This window comes from Macaca nemestrina, chromosome 8 (genome assembly GCF_043159975.1).
Source record: "Macaca nemestrina isolate mMacNem1 chromosome 8, mMacNem.hap1, whole genome shotgun sequence".
NCBI lineage: Eukaryota > Metazoa > Chordata > Mammalia > Primates > Cercopithecidae > Macaca > Macaca nemestrina.
The window spans coordinates 149,143,073-149,161,203 of NC_092132.1; the positions used below are offsets into that span (position 1 = coordinate 149,143,073).

Sequence of the window (18,131 nt, forward strand, 5' to 3'; positions counted from 1 at the left end):
AGAAAGAAAGGACAATCCTTCAGGGGCCAAAAAAAAAAAAAAAAGCCTTTATGCTCAGAGGTAAAGCTAAAAAGAATGGAGAGGAAGGGAGCTAAAACCTCTTATGTCTTTTCAAGTTCAAAGTCAGTATTTTCCATATATTGCTTCAATTAATTCTCACAGCAATCCTGTGAGTTAGAAAATAGATACCCTTTCAGGGGCGAGGCCAGGAATTGTTGCACTTGGGTAAATGCACAAAGCCACTCAGCTAGGACCTGCAGGAACTAAGACACAGGCTCAGGTTAGCGAGAATCTGCATTTTGTCTACATGAGGAATTTCTCCATATGCTGGATGTTGACTAGAGAAAGCAGGCATACTCAGAAGAAACAGGCCCTGCAACATGAATCTAATCCTGGACTTCAGACACTCTCTCGGGCACATCGCTTTGTCCCTCGCTACCACTTTGCCCAGTGTACTGTCCCTGAGAGCCCTTGCTTTCTCAATGAAAGGTCAAATTAGATTACAGGAGTTGAATATCACAAGCCAAACCCGTACAAGCATCTTCAATGAGTAAGGAGCTCTTCCTCTGCAGAGCCTCCAAGGCTCAGAAGGCAAGGCTTGACTGGTAAAACTTCACACATACTGATATTTAAAGGGATTTGGAAACTTGAAACCTATACCATATCAGCAGTCACATTATTTGCCTAATTTTAAGGTCAGTTAGGAGAGAAGTGAGCGAGGAATGTGGAAAATAACTCGTGAGTGGAGGGAAAAATGGAAGAAAGACTCCCAGGGAGTCTTGTACTCATGAGAAGGCCTCTGCCTGTTTTGTTTCTCCAAGCCCCAGGCCCTTCATTCACAGTGTCCTGAGAATTCCTCTGCTGAGTTACAAGTCACAAAAGTCTTTGAAAAGGAGAAGGCAAGGAGGAAGAGTCAGTACATCCCACTTCTATTCACCTTCTCCACCTGCCGTACAACCCTCTTTCGAGTACACGAAACCTGCAGAAGCAAGTCAGTGTGTTCAGATGCAATGTCTGTGGTGCCCACAATGTCGGGGACTGCGTGAAAAGCCATCAGTAACAGAATGCCAGTGTTCAAGTTCGAAGCATGGCTGTGTTTTATGTGTGTTAAAATTCAGAGAAGGAAAACACTTCAGCTTGATGTTTTCTCAAAATAAGGGACTTATCAAGTGGGAACACGGCATCACTGGCAAGATGAATTTGATGTAGCACAATGGAAGGTGTTCCTGTCTCCACCTCGCATCTGAATTTAAGATATTTGTAGGTAGAATGAGTAGTTTTAGTTTGGTGATCACTGAACACTTCACTGTTTTTCTTTTTTTTTATAACGAAGATATAAAACATTGGAATCGTTCGACTTTACAGATAAAGACAAATGCAATGATTCGTATTCCAAAGTTGCTGCCGAGATGGTGTGTGCACGTGTGTGTGTGTGTGCACGTGTGTGTGTGTTATTGTGATTGTTTCATTGCTATTCTGGCCAGCTAACTGTTTATATTTTAATTTTGCAATGTCTTTCCTGTGGAGAGTTCACCAAACTTGTACAGAAGCATGACCGTATATGGTATTTTGTAACAAGAAGAGGAAAATGGTAAAGTAGAGGAAAATAAGGAAGGTGAGAATCAGAATTTTAGACGTAGGATGAGCATTAGCCCAAACCCTTGTTTTCCAGATAAGAAATCTAAGTCACAGAAGTGATGTAGTTTTTCTGAAAGTGAGAGGATAGTACGGAGTCTAGTCCTTGTCCTTCTGAAATCCAGTCCCATTGGTTAATGGTTACTAGTGCAAGTTCCCAGAAAAAGTCCCTCATCCCCAGTATTCCTGCAGCTACTAGGGCCAGATAAGCAGTTATTTGTGTTTTTGTTTTGTTTGTTTGTTTGACGCGGAGTCTTACTCTGTCACCTGGGATGGAGTGCAGTGGTTCTATCTTGATTCACCACAACCTCCACCTTCTGGGTTCAAGCAATTCTCCTGCCTCAGCCTCCTGAGTAGCTGGGATTACAGGTGCGCGCCACCATGCCCAGCTAATTTTCTTTTCTTTTCTTTTTTTCTTTTTGTGTTTTTGTATCTTTAGTAGAAACGGGGTTTCACCATGTTGGCCAGGCTGGTCTCGAACTCCTGACCTTGTGATCTGCCCGCCTCAGCCTCCCAAAGTGCTGGGATTACAGGCGTGAACCACCGTGCCCGGCCTTATTTGTGTTTTTAAGACAATATTTAGCACTGGAGGAGCAATGGGGAGTCTGTTGTTCCCTCCCAGATCTACTGACGGGCAGTGTCAGACCACGCTGATAGCTATTCACAGCATCTCTGCCCCAGGTGTTCTTTCCCGCAAGAGGAGAGCATCACTGATGAACATTCAGAATGTCACTTCACCTAGTTCCGGACGAGCTTTTCCAGCTCTCTCGTGTTCCACAGGCCTTGGGAAACAGCCAGGTGTGAGGAAGCCTTTCAGGCTGATTTTAAAAGTCGTAGTCAGTAAAACCCACGGCTTTCCCACATGGAATCCTGCTGGATTCACCTTGAGACAATCTGGGAGATGTTGACGGAATGTGTTTCTTTTCCCTCCCAACATCCAGTTTGCAACTCCTAAAATATGGATCCGGACAGATGGAAATGCCATTCTCCATCTGGGTTTCTTCTCTTATTCTCTCCGTTTCAGAGACTCACGGAATAAAGAAAGGAAAATCATATTTTTGAGGGTTTACTATGTATCAGGCATTATGTCTACATTGTTTGGTTTTTCCAACAAGTCTATGAGGTAGATTTTCTCATTATCTACATCTGAGACCAGAAACTTACATCTAGATTAAGTTTCTTCTTCTTCTTCTTTTTTTTTTTAAGGTCTCTAGTCTAGGAAATGGCAGATATGGGATTCAAAGCAAGTCCTGTTGGCTCCAAAGTCAACCTCCATACCAGTGGTTCTCACAGTGGAATCCTGGATGCATCAGGGTCCATTTGAAACTTGTTAGATATGTATATTCTTAGCTAGGCATGGTTGCGCATGCCTGTAATCCCAGCACTTTCTGAGGCTGAGGCCAGAGGATCATCTTGAGCCCAGGAGTTCTAAACCAGCCTGGGTAACATAGTGAGGCCTAATCTCTACAAAAAATACAAATTAAAAATTAAAAAAGAAATGTACATTCTTAAGTTGCATTCCAAAGCTTATGCTGCATCAGATCTTCTGGGGTTGCCGTCAGGAATCTGAATTTTCTTTTCTTTCTCTTTTTCTTTTTCTTTTTTTTTTTTTTTTTTTTTTGAGACGGAGTCTCGCTCTGTCTCCGGGGCTGGAGTGCAGTGGCGCGATCTCAGCTCACTGCAAGCTCCGCCTCCCGGGTTCACACCATTCTCCTGCCTCAGCCTCCTGAGTAGCTGGGACTACAGGCGCCGCCACCACACCCGGCTAATTTTTTGTATTTTTAGTAGAGACGGGGTTTCACCGGGTTAGCCAGGATGGTCTCGATCTCCTGACCTCATGATCCACCCATCTCAGCCTCCCAAAGTGTTGGGACTACAGACATGAGCCACCGTGCCCGGCCAGGAATCTATATTTTCACAAGCCTTCCAGGTCATCGTGATACATGCTGACGCCTGCAGTGACCCTCCATTTGGCTACGTAATTGTGAAAGGAGAGAATCTGCAGTGTTGTCATTCCTCCCAGTGGATCATTCCTAGTGTGGGCTGTCCCTTGACAGCTCAATTTATCATGTTAGTTTGCTGTATTTTAATGTCATTTATATATCCATGTGTGTGTATAGTATACATGTGAAAGCTGTTAATTTATTTTATAAAAATGGGAAGATGATTAACATCTACTTATAAATCCAGTCAATGAGGATAGTTAAGTAAATCTCAATTTACCTAAATAAAGAGTTGCAAACGTTCATAGTTTCTTGTTTGTTTGTTTGTTTAATGGCTTAGGAAATGGTCTGTCCTGGAGAACGCTCCATGTGTACTTGAAAGGAGTGTGCATTCTGCTGCTGTTGAGTGGAGTCTTCTATAGGGGTGTCTCTCTGTTCTTTTATCATGCCACCCTGGGGGCGTAGCGCCATGTGTGTTGGAACCTTGGAGTCCAGGTATGTTTTTCAGTCAGCAACGGGTGGGAGGGCTTGGTTTTTAAATATTGATGCAGCAAAAGGTTTGAGTGTCACGCACATTCTGGCCCTCAGTCCGATGTGACCCCTTTTCAAGTCCCCTGGTTTCTCAAAACCATGTCCTTACCGTTGGAAGTGGGAGTGATAAAGACAAGCATGGTTTCAATGAAGTTATGTATAAAATGTCTTTGTAAACAAAATGTGACTGTTTTGACTTCTGCTTTTATTCCTTAAGCTCTCTCACACTTCTGCTCACCCACGGTAGGCACTGCAGTGCTGGAGACATAAATTGCGTGGCTCTAATACTGACCCCTCTGTCAAGGAAATACTTTTCCCCAATTCTTTGGTTGCCATCAGTTTTTTTTCATATGTGACATTAAACAAACCAAATAATGTCACATTTAGCCATCATGACAACACACCATATTTTCTAAGATTTTTGCACATGTACAGCTTTTCTAGCTAATTAGCATTCTCATTTGTGCATGTTTTAAAAGTTTCTAATTTTATCTCAAGTATCATGTTCATATTTTCTGTCCCCTCCTCAGACAATTCCATTTAAAATATACTCTCCCGCTTCAGAGACTGCACTTCTCAGATGTTTACGTTGTCATTTCTCCAACCTTGTCTTAAACTAGTGGCTACCTGAATTTAGGGAGGTCATTATCCCTTCCAGGACGTCAGCACCTCTTTGCCTTTAATCATCGCACTGCTCAACTCTCTGGTTGGTCCTGAGCGTCAAGGGTATTTCTAGTGTTGCGTAGCCAGGTCCTGAGACTGGAGAGTGTGATGCCCAGGATGGAGAATGTAGTCAGTACACAAGTACGGAAGTATGATGCTCCAGGCAGCACAGACCCCGGCAGGGAAGTGGCCACAGAACTTCCTGGTGTGACGTCCTGGGTCCCTCACTCTAACCCCATTTGGTTAATACTGCTCTAAGTAACACGTACTGGACTTCTGATACAGATTAAGGCTTTCACAATCATTTAAAAATCAAAGTGTGGATGTGTGTGTCTGGGGGGCTTGCAGTGGCCTAATAATAGGCTCAAGCTGCAGCCTGACTACAAGGAGGGCGCAAGAGTGTTCTGGAGGAGGTTCAAAATGCAGGCAGGGAACCACAGGAGGTAAGAGAAGTGAAACACAGGGACCACTGATCGCTCTGCAAACGCCAAACAAGAAATAGTGGACGCTAGATGGCAGCAGTGCCCCATGTTTTCCTTCCACATTAACCCAACCTTGAGATCTTGGGGGAAAAATTCACTGTATTAACACACAAATACAACCATATCACAAAACCAGCTTATTTTATTTGACAGCCGTTTCCTACTCTTCTCATATTTATGATCAAGAAACAATTTGGTACGAATCATTGTAACTCTCTAATATATGTTCGAGCCAAAGAAAATACCCCATATAAATAACAGCAAAAAAAAAAAAAAAAAAGAGTGGTTATTGGTTATCTGGACCATTATTTCTCAAGGCTTTGTATCAAATAGATTCTTTGATCTCTGAGGAAAGGAGGTGGCATGGGACGTTTTTCAACAGAACACAGGAAAAGGGAAGTTCAGCCTGGAGCCTGTCACAATTATGTGGAAAGGCGTTCCATCTCTCAGGTGACACTCACTGTTGCTGATTGGGATCCTAATCAAGTGAAAATCATCTATGAGCGCTAGCCTAGGATGGTTAGATGTTGGAAACGTTTTTTAATGGCAGAAATCCTTCTTGGTGACACGAGTCATTAGGAATGGCAGCATAGAGACAGGGCACCGTTTCTCAAGGAGAAGTCAGCTCTCCAGCTCCTGAAAAGAGATCCGTTTTTCCTGATGAGGCGCTTCAAATGAACTATTGGAGCACTTAATGGGTCTTGGAAAGCGTTTTTGTTCACTTGCTGACTCACAGATACTATCTGGGGTCTGATTTAAACTCCCAGAGGGGGCAACAGTCTGCTCCACAGGCCCAGTTCAGCCTAAAGAATAGAACTCAGGGGTTCTGTGGGAATTCCCCTGTGGCTGAAGCGTTCTGTCTTCTGAGTGTCCCTCCAGGGATAAACGAGGCAAGACGGGACTCTGCACTGAGGAAAATTCAAGTCATGTGCAGGACTGAAACTCCAAGAGCATGCATTCCCCCCGCCCCATATTTAAAGCGCGTATCTCTGCGAGGAGAAAAGGGTTGTGGAGGTGGCCCAAGTTGTGGCCACCTGCACCTCAGGCTGCAGGGAGACTAAGAAAGTCAGGGTTTGGTGTTTCCATGCCAAAGTTTCAGTCCTTCCTGGATCCACTATGCCTTTCTGGAGTAGCCTAGATCACAGGGGCAGGGGCAATCTAAGAAAATTAAAGGAGGCATATAAACCATTATCAAACTGTCAACCCATTTAATCTCAAAGACTGAGAGGAAGTGTAGGTGGAATGAGGCGGTGGGCTCTCCCTCCCACCACAGGCATCTGGTGCTGTGGGGATACCGCAGGTAGATGGTTGCTGTACTCTAATGGTTCCAGGCCTGGAGGCCGGTTCTCTCTTACTAGGGCATGGGATTTCCATGTTCTGTCCTCTAAAAGCGCTAAACCTTTTTGGTCAAGGATGTTGAATCCTTTAAATGTCCTTCTATGGAAACCAGCACTCACTGATGGTGTTTCTATTAACTGACCACCACCTTCCTAAAATGTCTCGCCTTACAGGTTCCCCAGGAACTGCAGGAATGCCTCCTCCATTTGAGGAGCTGGGTGAAATCCAGTTTACTGTATCAAGTACTGCTATTCTAGAGCACTGTTCTCTCTGCGGACTTCCTCCTTTTGCAGAATCAGGGAGAACCTGTCTTTTCTCTTTTAAGGCCCCTTCCCAACCCACAGAATTTTATATATAGTTTCATCAGAAGCTGTGCCAACATGCCGGCTCTCATAACCAGACCATAATATTAATTCTAGAGACTTCCTCATGTCACATTTTATCTGAAGCTGAAGTTTGGGCATGGCTAAGGCTAACACAATCCGAAGTCAGGAAATTTGTAAATATGTGTAACTCCTTGCAAATAGTCCATCTTATATATATACACAGGAATAGGAATATACACATACATATATGTGCGTGTGTGTGTGTGTGTGTGTGTGTGTATTCCTTCCTTGGAGTTGAATCTTGTGCCCTTTCCACCTGCATTTCTGATCTAAGTTAGGCAGGGGGCTGCTCTCTGGTCAGCAAGGAAGGGAGATCAAAGAATGGAGGCCGGCCTCTGCCCCTGCAGAAACCCTCCAGTTTGCTGGAGTTGCCGGATTGCATTGCTCCTCCCCGGTGTGCGGCGTGGGCTTCCCCCACCCGAGCGCCCAACAAGTCTTCCTTCTCCAGCCTGCGCGCTGCTGCGCTGAGGCCGAATGAAGCGCAGCATGGTGCTGGCAGCCCGAAGCCCCGAGGCTGGGCTCTGTCTGGGACTGCGCCGTGCCCAGCCTCGGTCCCCTCTCTGTGGGTAGGGATGGTTGAGTCCAGCCTCCACGGCAGCGGCTCCTTGTGCCACTAGCAGCCCGTCTTCTGCGCTCTCCGCCTTTTCTCTCTAGACTGGCTCTCTCCTCCCCCCGCGCCCCCCTCCCCGCATCTCCCACTCGCTGGCTCTCTCTCCAGCTGCCTCCTCTCCAGGTCTCTCCTGGCTGCGCGCGCTCCTCTCCCCGCCTCGCCCCCTCCCGCAGCCTCGCCGCCTTGGTGCCTTCCTGCCCGGCTCGGCCGGCGCTCGTCCCCGGCCCCGGCCCCGCCAGCCCGGGTCTCCGCGCTCGGAGCAGCTCAGCCCTGCAGTGGCTCGGGACCCGATGCTATGAGAGGGAAGCGAGCCGGGCGCCTAGACCTGCAGGAGGCGTCGGATGCGCGGCGGGTCTCGGGACCGGGCTCTCTCTCCGGCTTGCCTTGCCCTCGGGTGATTATTTGGCTCCGCTCATAGCCCTGCCTTCCTCGGAGGAACCATCGGTGTCGCGTGCGTGTGGAGTATCTGCAGACATGACTGCGTGGAGGAGATTCCAGTCGCTGCTCCTGCTTCTCGGGCTGCTGGTGCTGTGCGCGAGGCTCCTCACTGCAGCGAAGGGTAAGACGGCTTGCTCCTGGCCGGGGAGGCGGTCGAGTCCTCGGAGGCCCCGTGTGCGGACGCGAGTGTGCGTTTTGAGGACCGCAGGGTACGGAGTGGCCGCCTCTGCCCGGCGCTGCTCCATCGCCGACGCTCGGGGAACGCGATGCCCGGGAGGGAGCTTCCATCGAGCTCTCCCCAGCCCTCCCGGGCCCCCGCCCCACCCCGCCATTCCTTCCCCCTCTCCTGGGCTCAAAGGAGGTATCTCTTTTTCTCGGCGGTACAGGGTGTCAGGGAGAAAGGAACCCAAGACGAGTTGGGCTGGAACTGTGCTCCGGCGGGGCGGTGTTGCCTCCTCCGAGACGTGGACTCCACGGGTCGGGGTGGCTAAGGGGCAGTTCCCAGGACTTTCTCCCCGGACCCGACGCGCCTGGAAAAGCGGCCCGGGTGAAGCCGGCCTGGAAAGTTCGGGCTCTCTACGGGGGTTTTGGTACCAACAGGCAAAGCTCTCCGCTGGCCCGGCCTCCTCGCACCCATACACCCCATTCCTCCTCTCCTCCTTCCCTCTCCAACGTCCTCAGCCAGCGAGGAGTAGCTGCCTCTGGAAGGTGGCCCCCGCTTTCCTCTCCCCCGGACTTCGCTCCTTGCAAGTTGTAAGGTGTTGGCAAGGTGCGTGAAACAGGCTAGGATTTCTGGACCGGCTTCCAAGTCAGATACATTCACTGTGGGCGCAGGGGTATCCTCTTTCTACCCTGGTCAGGGGAAGGAGTTTCTCTGGGTGCTTTCTGGGGCTTGGGGTTCTGTGAACTTGGTTTTCTCCCTGAATGAGTTGGGGAATGTTTTATCCTAAGTAGCCTACAGGCTGCGACCTCAAGGCTGGCAATAGCTTGTGCACTTGTCTATTCTCCGGGAAAGAAAATAAGCTCTCTTTTGACAGAGGGCGAGAGAGAGGGAGAGAGACAGAAACAGAGAGAGAGAAAGAGAATATTGATTGATTTTCACATTGGAAATACCTGCCCCTGTCCTCATTTTTAGCCTCCTTAGATGCTTTCTCTATAGTCAGCACTTCGACAGATATTCCCGGGAATATGTGTATCTACACAGCGGTTTTCTTTCGTTTCATTTTTAAAGGATGGAGTCCAATCTTATGATTTTTTTTTTTAATGGTCACTTGCTTTTTTCCCTACATAAAATTTCCCCTTCCTCTCTAGATTCTTCCACCTTCTTTTCCACCCATTTCCTTTTCCTCCAGTGGTCCAGATGGAAGAGTGATTGGCAGGGCGAAGGAGGACTGTATCTGGTTCATTAGGAAACTCCAGATCTGCCTGGAGAGCGGGGGAGAGACGTGCCGGCTGGGCTTCCCCTCCCTGCGCTTGTCTCCACGGGGCGTCCAGGGCTCGGTGAGAGCTGACCGCTCAGCACCAGCTCCTCCTCACCCTCATCCACCCTCACAAGGGGGTGTCTGCGGGAATGCGCCCCGAGATCCCGGGGAGCGCAAACGATGGGTCTTAGTCACCCAAGCTTGTGGTCGCTTGGGATTGGGGAGCTTCCTGCAGACGCCGACCCTCTGCCCCCCCGCCCGGCTCGGTCCGGATGCCTTGGCCACTGCCGCTGACATTGCTGGCTGCGGAGGCACCGCCGGCTGAGCAGGGCCCGGCTGGCAGCGGCCTCTGGTCAGCACTGGACTGGCTGGGAATTGGAAGGCGAGGCAGCTAAAGTCTAGGGCAAAGAGGGTTGTGCCCTGTGAGGTGTGCAGGGGCGTGTGTGTCGCAGCGGGGAGAGGGCAGGAGCCCAAGGGACAGGACCTGGCTTTTTCCAGTCAAGCCCCTGCGTAGAGAGGAAACACCTGCCATGCAACTCCGCAAAACTTCCCGCCCTTTCCCCTGCACTCCAAGCCTATCTGGGCCCGGGGCTTCCTTCTTTTCAAGCAGGCAACTCAGCCTCTGAGCTCACTCTCGGTTCCCCCGAGTTCCGCGCGCTCCGGGCTCCCTTCCCCCGCAATTAACAGAGGTTGCTGCGTGGAGACAGCGGCGGCCCTAGCTCGGCTGCTTAATAATCCGCACACGTGTGTGCCGGGCGGATTCCGCCCCCACGCGGGTGGGCTGCAGCGCTAGGATGAGGCTGAGGCGGAGGCGAGAGGGAGGGTGTGGAGGGGCAGGTAGTGGGCGGGGGCTGCTCTGGCCGCTTCTGGGGTGAACAGGGCAGGGGGTGCAAAGTCCTGGGTGCCTCGGGCCCTGCGGGGCAGTCCCGTGGAAGAGAGCTCCTCTTGGGCGCTGCAGGCCCCAGAACCTGGCTGCAGAAGCCGAGAAGTGGAGCCCAGGGTCCCAGGCCCCTGGCGTGCATGGAGCTGGAGCGGTGCTGTGCGCCAAGTGTGTGAGCGCGATGGGGGTCCAGGACGCTCGGACGCAGCTATCACTGCGCTATTGTCTGGCCCACCCGGCGGTGGGTCCGTGGAACTCCTTCATTAACCCCACAGGGACCAAGGGCCGTGTCTCCTCCGCGCTTGCGGGGTCAAGTGCGAGCTCCTGTAGCGGCCTGGGAAGGGGCTGCAGGAAGGAAGGGGGCCGGTGACGCCAGCGCCGGAGTCGCCGTTTGTGCGCTCTGGCTATTGGGGCGGGGTCGCGTTCCCCTTGCCTAGCAAAGCCGGGGTGACCAAGGTCGGGTCTCCCCCGGGGGCGTCGGCACTGGGCCCCGGGGCTCGGCAGCGCGCTCCAGGGCCGACCGGAGGCGCTTGCGCGCAGCAGGGCTTTCCCGAGGAGGAGCGCTCTGGCGGGAGGGCGCCCGGCCACTGCCGTGGGCAGCTGCGCTGCGCGCGCCCAGGTGGCGGCACCCGCTGTGGCGAAGGCAGGCGCAGAGTTTTTGATGCGTGGGGCATAATTCGTGACCTGTTTGCGGAGTCGTGAGGCTGGAGGCGGTCGCAGTTGAGGTCACTGAAACCCGTTACTGTGGGTACCCGAGTATCAGCTTCAGCTGATGGTGCTGTACTCTTCAATAAAGCGTTGGGGGTATCGAAAATTCACTGGTGATTTCCTTTTTCTTCTTGATTATTAATGGCATCATAAAGGTTGAGTCCCAAATGTCCGTTTCTCTTTAAATGCCTATTTTCAGGGATCAGGGGAAAAGGAGTAAGGCTGTAAGCATTTTCATCTAGTAAACAGGAATATTAATTCTGTGTGCGCTGGCTCGGATCTGCCCCTTTACCTGGGGCTGATCTACTGGCTGTTTGGACAAAGTTTGCTCTCAGTTGTTTCTTGCATATGTGCAGCCACGAGAATGCAGGTATTTGCATTCAATTACTTACCCAGAAAGCGTCCTAAAGGAGAGCACACACAACACTACTAGCCCAGAGCAGCCTCACTTTGAGAAGCCCGAAAGAGAAAGGTGGGACATTCGTGAAAGGAAGTAATTCAAACATTCCCTTACCCACCCAGCAGAGATGTGAGCACGCACTGCTGAGTTTCCAGAGCAAGCCTGGAACTCCACGGCGAGCGGGGTGCACCCTCCCATACCTGCATGGTTTTAGATGAGTTACCTTATTAAAGACTCATGTCACCAAGAAGGATGCTAAGACCTTTAATTTGCTGGTCAAATTCCTTTATGGCAGAGCCATACCCCATACACTTCCTCCTGATGAAGCCAGGACACTCCTGTGAAGAAGATACTTTCACAGGAAACCCCTAATCCCCATCCAGCAATAAGAAAAATGGGCCGGATGCCGTGGCTCACGCCTGTAATCTCAGCACTTGGGGAGGCCAAGGTGGGTGGATCACCAGAGGTAAGGAGTTCCAGACCAGCTTGACCAACATAGTGAAACCCCGTCTCTACAAAAAGTTCGAAATTAGCTGGGTGTGGTGGCGCATATCTGTAATCCCAGCTATTCAGGAAGTTGAGGCAGGAGAATCCTTTGAACCTGCAAGGTGGAGGTTGCAGTGGGCTGAGATCCTGCCATCGCTCTCCAGCCTGGGCAACAAGAGCGAAACTCCGTCTCAAACAAACACTTAAAATGAAGTTAATATCTCTGTAATTGCTGAGCAGATCATGTCTTTTTCCTGTTGCATTATCAGGATATTATTATTAATTACTATGACTTCAAATCAGAACTGGTCAGCAGAAAGCTATTCAGTGCTTCTGGAGCACTCATGTCCTTTGGGGTTTTAAGTCCTTGAAAAGGTAAGCAAAAGGGAGGCTTTCTTCGGAAGTGACAGGTTTTGTAAACTTGAATAGCAGGGCAATGAGGTCTCATCAAACAAGTCCAGAGAAGCAAATGGTGGGTAGGGCAGGGTGGTAGAATTCCCCCACGTCTCAAGCATCTCACTGGCAGAGGCCTAGGGAGGAGAGGGAATGGCTATTTTTATATTGGCTTTCAGCTGGCCAATCATGCTTGATAAGAAGACTGCCACAGCCACAGTGCTAAAGCTCCTACAGGCAAAAGCAGCTCCTCCTGGGGGCAATGCTTCCTTACTCTCCAGTTTATTGTGTCAAGCAAACACCAACACAGCTTTGAAAATGTCAAAAAAATGGTTCTGCTTCCTTTAAGAAATAGATAAACAAAGGCTCGGTGGTTGGTTCGTGCTTATAAGCAGACGATACAGCAAACCCAGTGTAGACATTTCTAAGCTGTCACAATGCAAATGGCATATTAAATACTCTCTATTCCGCTGAATTTTAAATGTGCCTCTGGTAATTTTTCTGCTGAGCTCATAGTGAAAATAAGCCATTACAACTTGCATACATGCAATTTAAGCTACATTTTCCCTTTGGCCTTTTGTATGTCTTCTGGTTGAGCTTACTTCCCTCTGTAAGATAACTAAGAAGTTGCATGCGTAGTTGCGTATCATGAATGTCAAGTATGTTTTTTTTTTTAATTTAAGTTTTATTTGATCAACTAATAAATCAGAGGAAGATATTTGAGTGAAGGCAGAGATCTTCCACAGTCTACAGTATTTGTATCTTTGGGTTGTATGGGAATATTACAAGCCTGTTGTCTCCTAGGATAGGAAAGTAGGAACTTGGACTGAGAGACCAGCAGTGGTAAACATCAAGTCCAACCAAGTTGACACTGTGGCACAGCCACGATAGCAACCAGGGGCAGAATTTTTTTTTTTTTTTTTTTTTTTTACTATAGTACTAGCATGGATATGCAACCTGAGCCAAAGAAATAGATGTTTCGGCTCTACTGAAACGAATTAATCCTCAAGGAACTCAACCCTTTTATACTGACCTTCAATTATATGATCATTGTGCTTAGCACACTTGTTGTCCATTCCAGAAGAGCTGATCAGTATAAAAATCAAATAATTGCACTTAGATATTTATGCCCAAATGCAAGGAAGTCTTTTCCCTAAGGACTTTAAAATGACCTTAAGTGACCTTTGATTAACCAGTATGTCTGTATTTTGGATGGACTTTAGTCCTTGATACTGAGGTTGGTAACTAACAGAATTAAAATTCGCTTTACAGGAAAAAGAATAGAAGGACATTGTATAATTGAGCCGGTTGGAATTGACTTATTATAGGGAGCTTTATGGAAATAATGCACACCTTGTTTTTTCCCTCCAGCAGATCAACCTCTTTGGATGCAGAGTGTGAAACACTTCTCTTTTCTGAGCTCAGCTGCAATTTTCTTTAAACCATTTGTATCAACCAGTACTTTCTGGGAGAGGAAAATGCCACCAGTGCTTTAGGGAAGTTGCAGAATCTTTATTTATCCTCAAATATCTTTGTTCTATGGAGATGAGAGATTTCATCATCCATTAGGCACCCTGTCTCATCCACCAGCTCTAAATGTGTTGTAAACATTCCACCGAGAAATAACGTTTCAACAAATTAACTTCAGTTAGAGTCAGTGTCACTTTGACCTACGGTGGCAACGTTTATCCCCATCTGAAATTTCTTTGGGGAATGAAAAGAAAAAAGATCATGCAGGCATTTTTTTTTTGTTAAAAATAACTTACATATTTTATTTTACTGATACATTTTGCAGTTTATTGGTTGGAATCCTGAACTAGTTTTAGCTTGGTAAAGTTATAAAAGGGAAAGGAATATTTCAGTATTTTCATTCCACCCAAATATACTTGGATTCTTTGATACTTCTATCTTAATGCTCATAATTTGATACTTGATGCTCATAATTTTAATGTAATTTTGCCTCATCCTTTGTAAAGTGGAGAGTCATGCATATAATACTATGTTTTAAATGCTATCATTGTACTAGATATGAGATCAAGAAAAGCATAAACATGAAGGAGTCAGATTGTTGGCCTTACTTCCCAGTTTTTTTCACTGTATTAGTCAGGATTCTCTAGAGGGACAGAACAAATAGGATAAATGTATATATAAAGGGGAGTTTATTAAGTAGTACTAACTCACAGGGTCACAAGGTGAATCCCACAATAGGCTGTCAGCAAAGATGTGGAGCAAGGAAGCCAACAGTGCAGCCTTCAGCCTGTGGCCAAAAGCCCAAGACCCCCAGAAAACCACTGGTGTAAGTCCAAGAGTCCAATAGATAAAGAACTTAGAGTCTGATGTTCGAGGGCAAGAAGCATCCAGCACAGGAGAAAGATGAAGACTGGAAGACTCAGCAAGTCTGCTTTATTGTAGCCACGTTGACAGTTGATCAGCTGGTGCCCACCCACATTGAGGGAGGGTCTGCCTCTCCGGGTCCACTGACTCAAATGTTAATCTCTTTTGGTAACATCCTCGTAGACACACCCAGGAACCATACTTTACAACCTTCCATCCAATCAAGTTGACACTCAGTATTTTAAATTATATAAAATATCGGCCAGATTCCAGTCCTTTTCATTTTTTACTTTTTGGCTGAATATATTTTGGAGAGCTTCAACCTCAATAAAATTCAAGAAAAACTAATATGATGTGGATATGATAACTGCAACTTTTTGTCTGAATTATTCAGATAATTATAAACCATGAACCCTGATGGAATTAAAGCAACTTTGCAAGGCACTGAGCATTTTCCTAAAGTGTTGCAGCAACCCTCTGCTTTCTGTACTGAACATGCCTGTCACCGTTATCATTATAGCTGTCAAAGTTAGGGTGGGCATGACACACAGTTTTTGAATACTCTATGTAAACTTTGTGTGCATAAGAATTACTTGTTTCAATCTTGATTCAATACAGATTCCATGGCTTCTTTTCCAAATGATTCTCAATAAGTGAGTTTTGGATGGAGGTAGAAATCTATTTATTTACTACCCACGCCCATCCCAGGTAATTCTGATGCAGAGAATACATATAATCTCACTTAGGGAATGCCACATTGGTTGTAGATAGTAAAATATGGCTTCTAACTTTGAGATGGTAAAAATGCAATGGATATATTTGCATATGTGTAATACATGATGTATACTATATGCATTTATCTGTATATAAACATTATCTATATATTATATATTTTAAATATAGATAGAGTCTATCGATCTGTCATCTCTCTACCTTCCTTTCAATAAAAGTGATCAAAATCTAATAATGTTTTCACTAATCCTTCACAAACAAATTAGCTCACACTGATTTCATGAAGAATATACCACACTATGAAATTGTGCAATTAATTCAGAAGAATTTCTTCCTTATCAGTGCCTCTGTTATCAGTATTCATCATTCAATGCTGTTTAATATGCTTTTTTTAAAAAAATAGTTTTACAACAAAGCAGAGGTTCAAGCTCCTTCTCCATAATGTTTATATTATGGGGAGACTTCAGGGATAATTATGCTCTTTCATATAAAAATACTGTTCGAGTGGATTATTTTTTTCTTTTACTGTTTAGTATACTCTGATATCATTAGTGTTATATAAGAAAGGGCTAAATGTTAGATTAAAATTTGAATTATTTGGAGAGTGATCTCTAATGAATGAAAAAACTTTGAAATTAATTATAAATCGCAGGCAGTCATTTTCAAGATGCCTGAAGAATGCCTATGCCTCTATTTAGAGATACTTTTTCCTCCTCTTCTTTTTTAATGGAAAGTGTTTTCATTGATCTCTAACAAATGAGTAATTTTCTTCTACCTGAAGTTGATATTCCTGTAAAGGATGTGGGGGACTCTCATCATTTCCCTTTCTATAAAATTACACCTCTTTGATAATGAGTTACATAACTGTGGTTCCTAAAATCTTGACTGGCGGCGCTCTGAGTAAATTTTCACTTCCTGTGAAAATGGTGGATTCCATTGAACTTAGAGATCTTCACTTTTATCTGAAAGGATGGGCCTTATGAATGTTCAAAGTCCATCAACAATTTTAGTCACCACATTTCAAACTATGCCTTTTATTTGGTAGGAAAGTAGTGTACTTTGATGTATAATACAGCTGGGATAGTTGAGTATTGCAGAGTATGATCGGCACTTCACAAAAAGAAGAGAGACCTTGGCAAACTAAGAAGGGTCACGTTTTTACAAGAAATTAACTGAATTCATCAGACAATTTCTGCGCACTCCAAAAGTCTTGCATTTCTTGTTGTGTCTCTTTCCCCCTTTCTTTACAAAATAGAATTACTGTGGACAATGTCAGACCAATCCATCTGTGAGGGTATTTTGTTGTTGTCTTATGGTTTCAGCTATATTCATGAGGTTACATTTCACTTGTTCAACATCCATGCTCCATTTTACATGGAAGCAATACAGATTTTAAATATCATGCTCAATACTTTAAAAAATATAAATAATATCAAGGGAAATTCAGGTGAGAGCAGTCATCTTGTTACTGTTAGGTGGAATTAGTTTTATTGATTAATGTGATCTGGGTAGAACTACTGTCGTTTAGGGATGATATACACATTTTTAGTCTGATATGATCCTTAACAATGATGACTGGGGATAGGAAGAGAATTGGGAAGACTTGTCTTTTAAAAAGGATTATAGTCATAATTTTGCTCACTTAAAGAATTATGGCATGTGCCAAACAGAATCACTCAATTCAGTCTAACTGTAATACATGAGTCCTTCCTATTCACCTACATCATATTTTTAAAAAAAACTTTTAAGTTCCAGGGTAGATGTAAAGGATATGAAGTTTTGTTACATAGGGGGTTATTGTACCAATTATATCGTTACCAAGGTACCAAGCCTAGTATCCATTAGTTACTTTTCCTAATCCTCTCCCTCCTCCCACCCTCCACCCTCTGACAGTCTCCAGTGTGTGTTGTTCCCCTCTATGTGTCCGTATGTTCTCATCATTTAGCTCCCACTTATAAGTGAGAAAACGTGGTATTTGGTTTTCTGTTCCTGGATTAGTTTGATAAGGATAATGGCCTCCAGCTCCATCCATGTCCCTGCAAAGGACATGATCTTGTTCTTTCTTGTGGCTGCATAGTATTCCATGGCTACATCACATTTTTAACAAAGAAGTTGAATCTCTGAGTGCTTTCTAGGAGTTTCCATTTTGACTTCAGAAGAACACTAAAGTCACATAATTTGTATTTATTCAAATATTAGGCTGTGTGATAGAGACATTAATGTCAGGTACCTACTGGAAATTCCACTGGAAGTTGAAAGTTTATAGAACCTCAAAGTGTTGTCGGTGGAGCCTGCTTAGGTTCTTGACTCCACTGCATGAAAGAAGTTCATTGCAAAACAAAAGTGTGTGCTGAAAGCTGGGTCATGGTGGACTGCTTGAGAATTAGACAGCCCTGTCTCATGCTGGGGAAATTCCCTTTATGGGCAGTTTATACAATTATTCGTAAGAAGGCGGAGATGGGCATTGCAGTGAACCATGTGACCAGTGGTCTTCCGGGTACACATGTGCCACTGCTCTGCATGCTAGCACATACATCACATGGCTCACTAGCCTCTTAGATCTCCAGCCAGGGGTGTGTTTTTTACTATTCCAGTTGGAACAGGTCAGCCCAAGGACACTAAGCATGGGTTTCTGTGTTGGCGAGAATCTGGGGGTTTTCCCTTCTGCTGTTCGTCCTCCTTGCTGCAGGATCTTCCACCCACATAGAAGTGGATGTGGTTTGTACCCAGTCAAGTGGTTTGTTCTCTCCA

General features: G+C 46.1%; 1 protein-coding gene and 1 long non-coding RNA gene across 3 annotated transcripts in view; both read left to right on the forward strand.

The window, feature by feature from the left end:
- Positions 1 to 4,067, forward strand: part of LOC105491875 (uncharacterized) — a 125,937-nt gene extending 121,870 nt beyond the window's left edge. Inside the window, exon 3 of the long non-coding RNA XR_011606585.1 lies at positions 3,919 to 4,067. This is a non-coding gene — a long non-coding RNA (uncharacterized lncRNA). The remainder of the gene's footprint in view (positions 1 to 3,918) is intronic.
- Positions 4,068 to 7,436: 3,369 nt separating this feature from the next.
- Positions 7,437 to 18,131, forward strand: part of LOC139355625 (CUB and Sushi multiple domains 1) — a 2,038,620-nt gene continuing 2,027,925 nt past the window's right edge. For both annotated transcript variants that reach the window (XM_071067488.1, XM_071067489.1), the window contains exon 1: positions 7,437 to 8,147. In XM_071067488.1, coding sequence (XP_070923589.1) covers positions 8,063 to 8,147 — 85 coding nt within the window. In that variant the 5' untranslated portion in view covers positions 7,437 to 8,062. The remainder of the gene's footprint in view (positions 8,148 to 18,131) is intronic.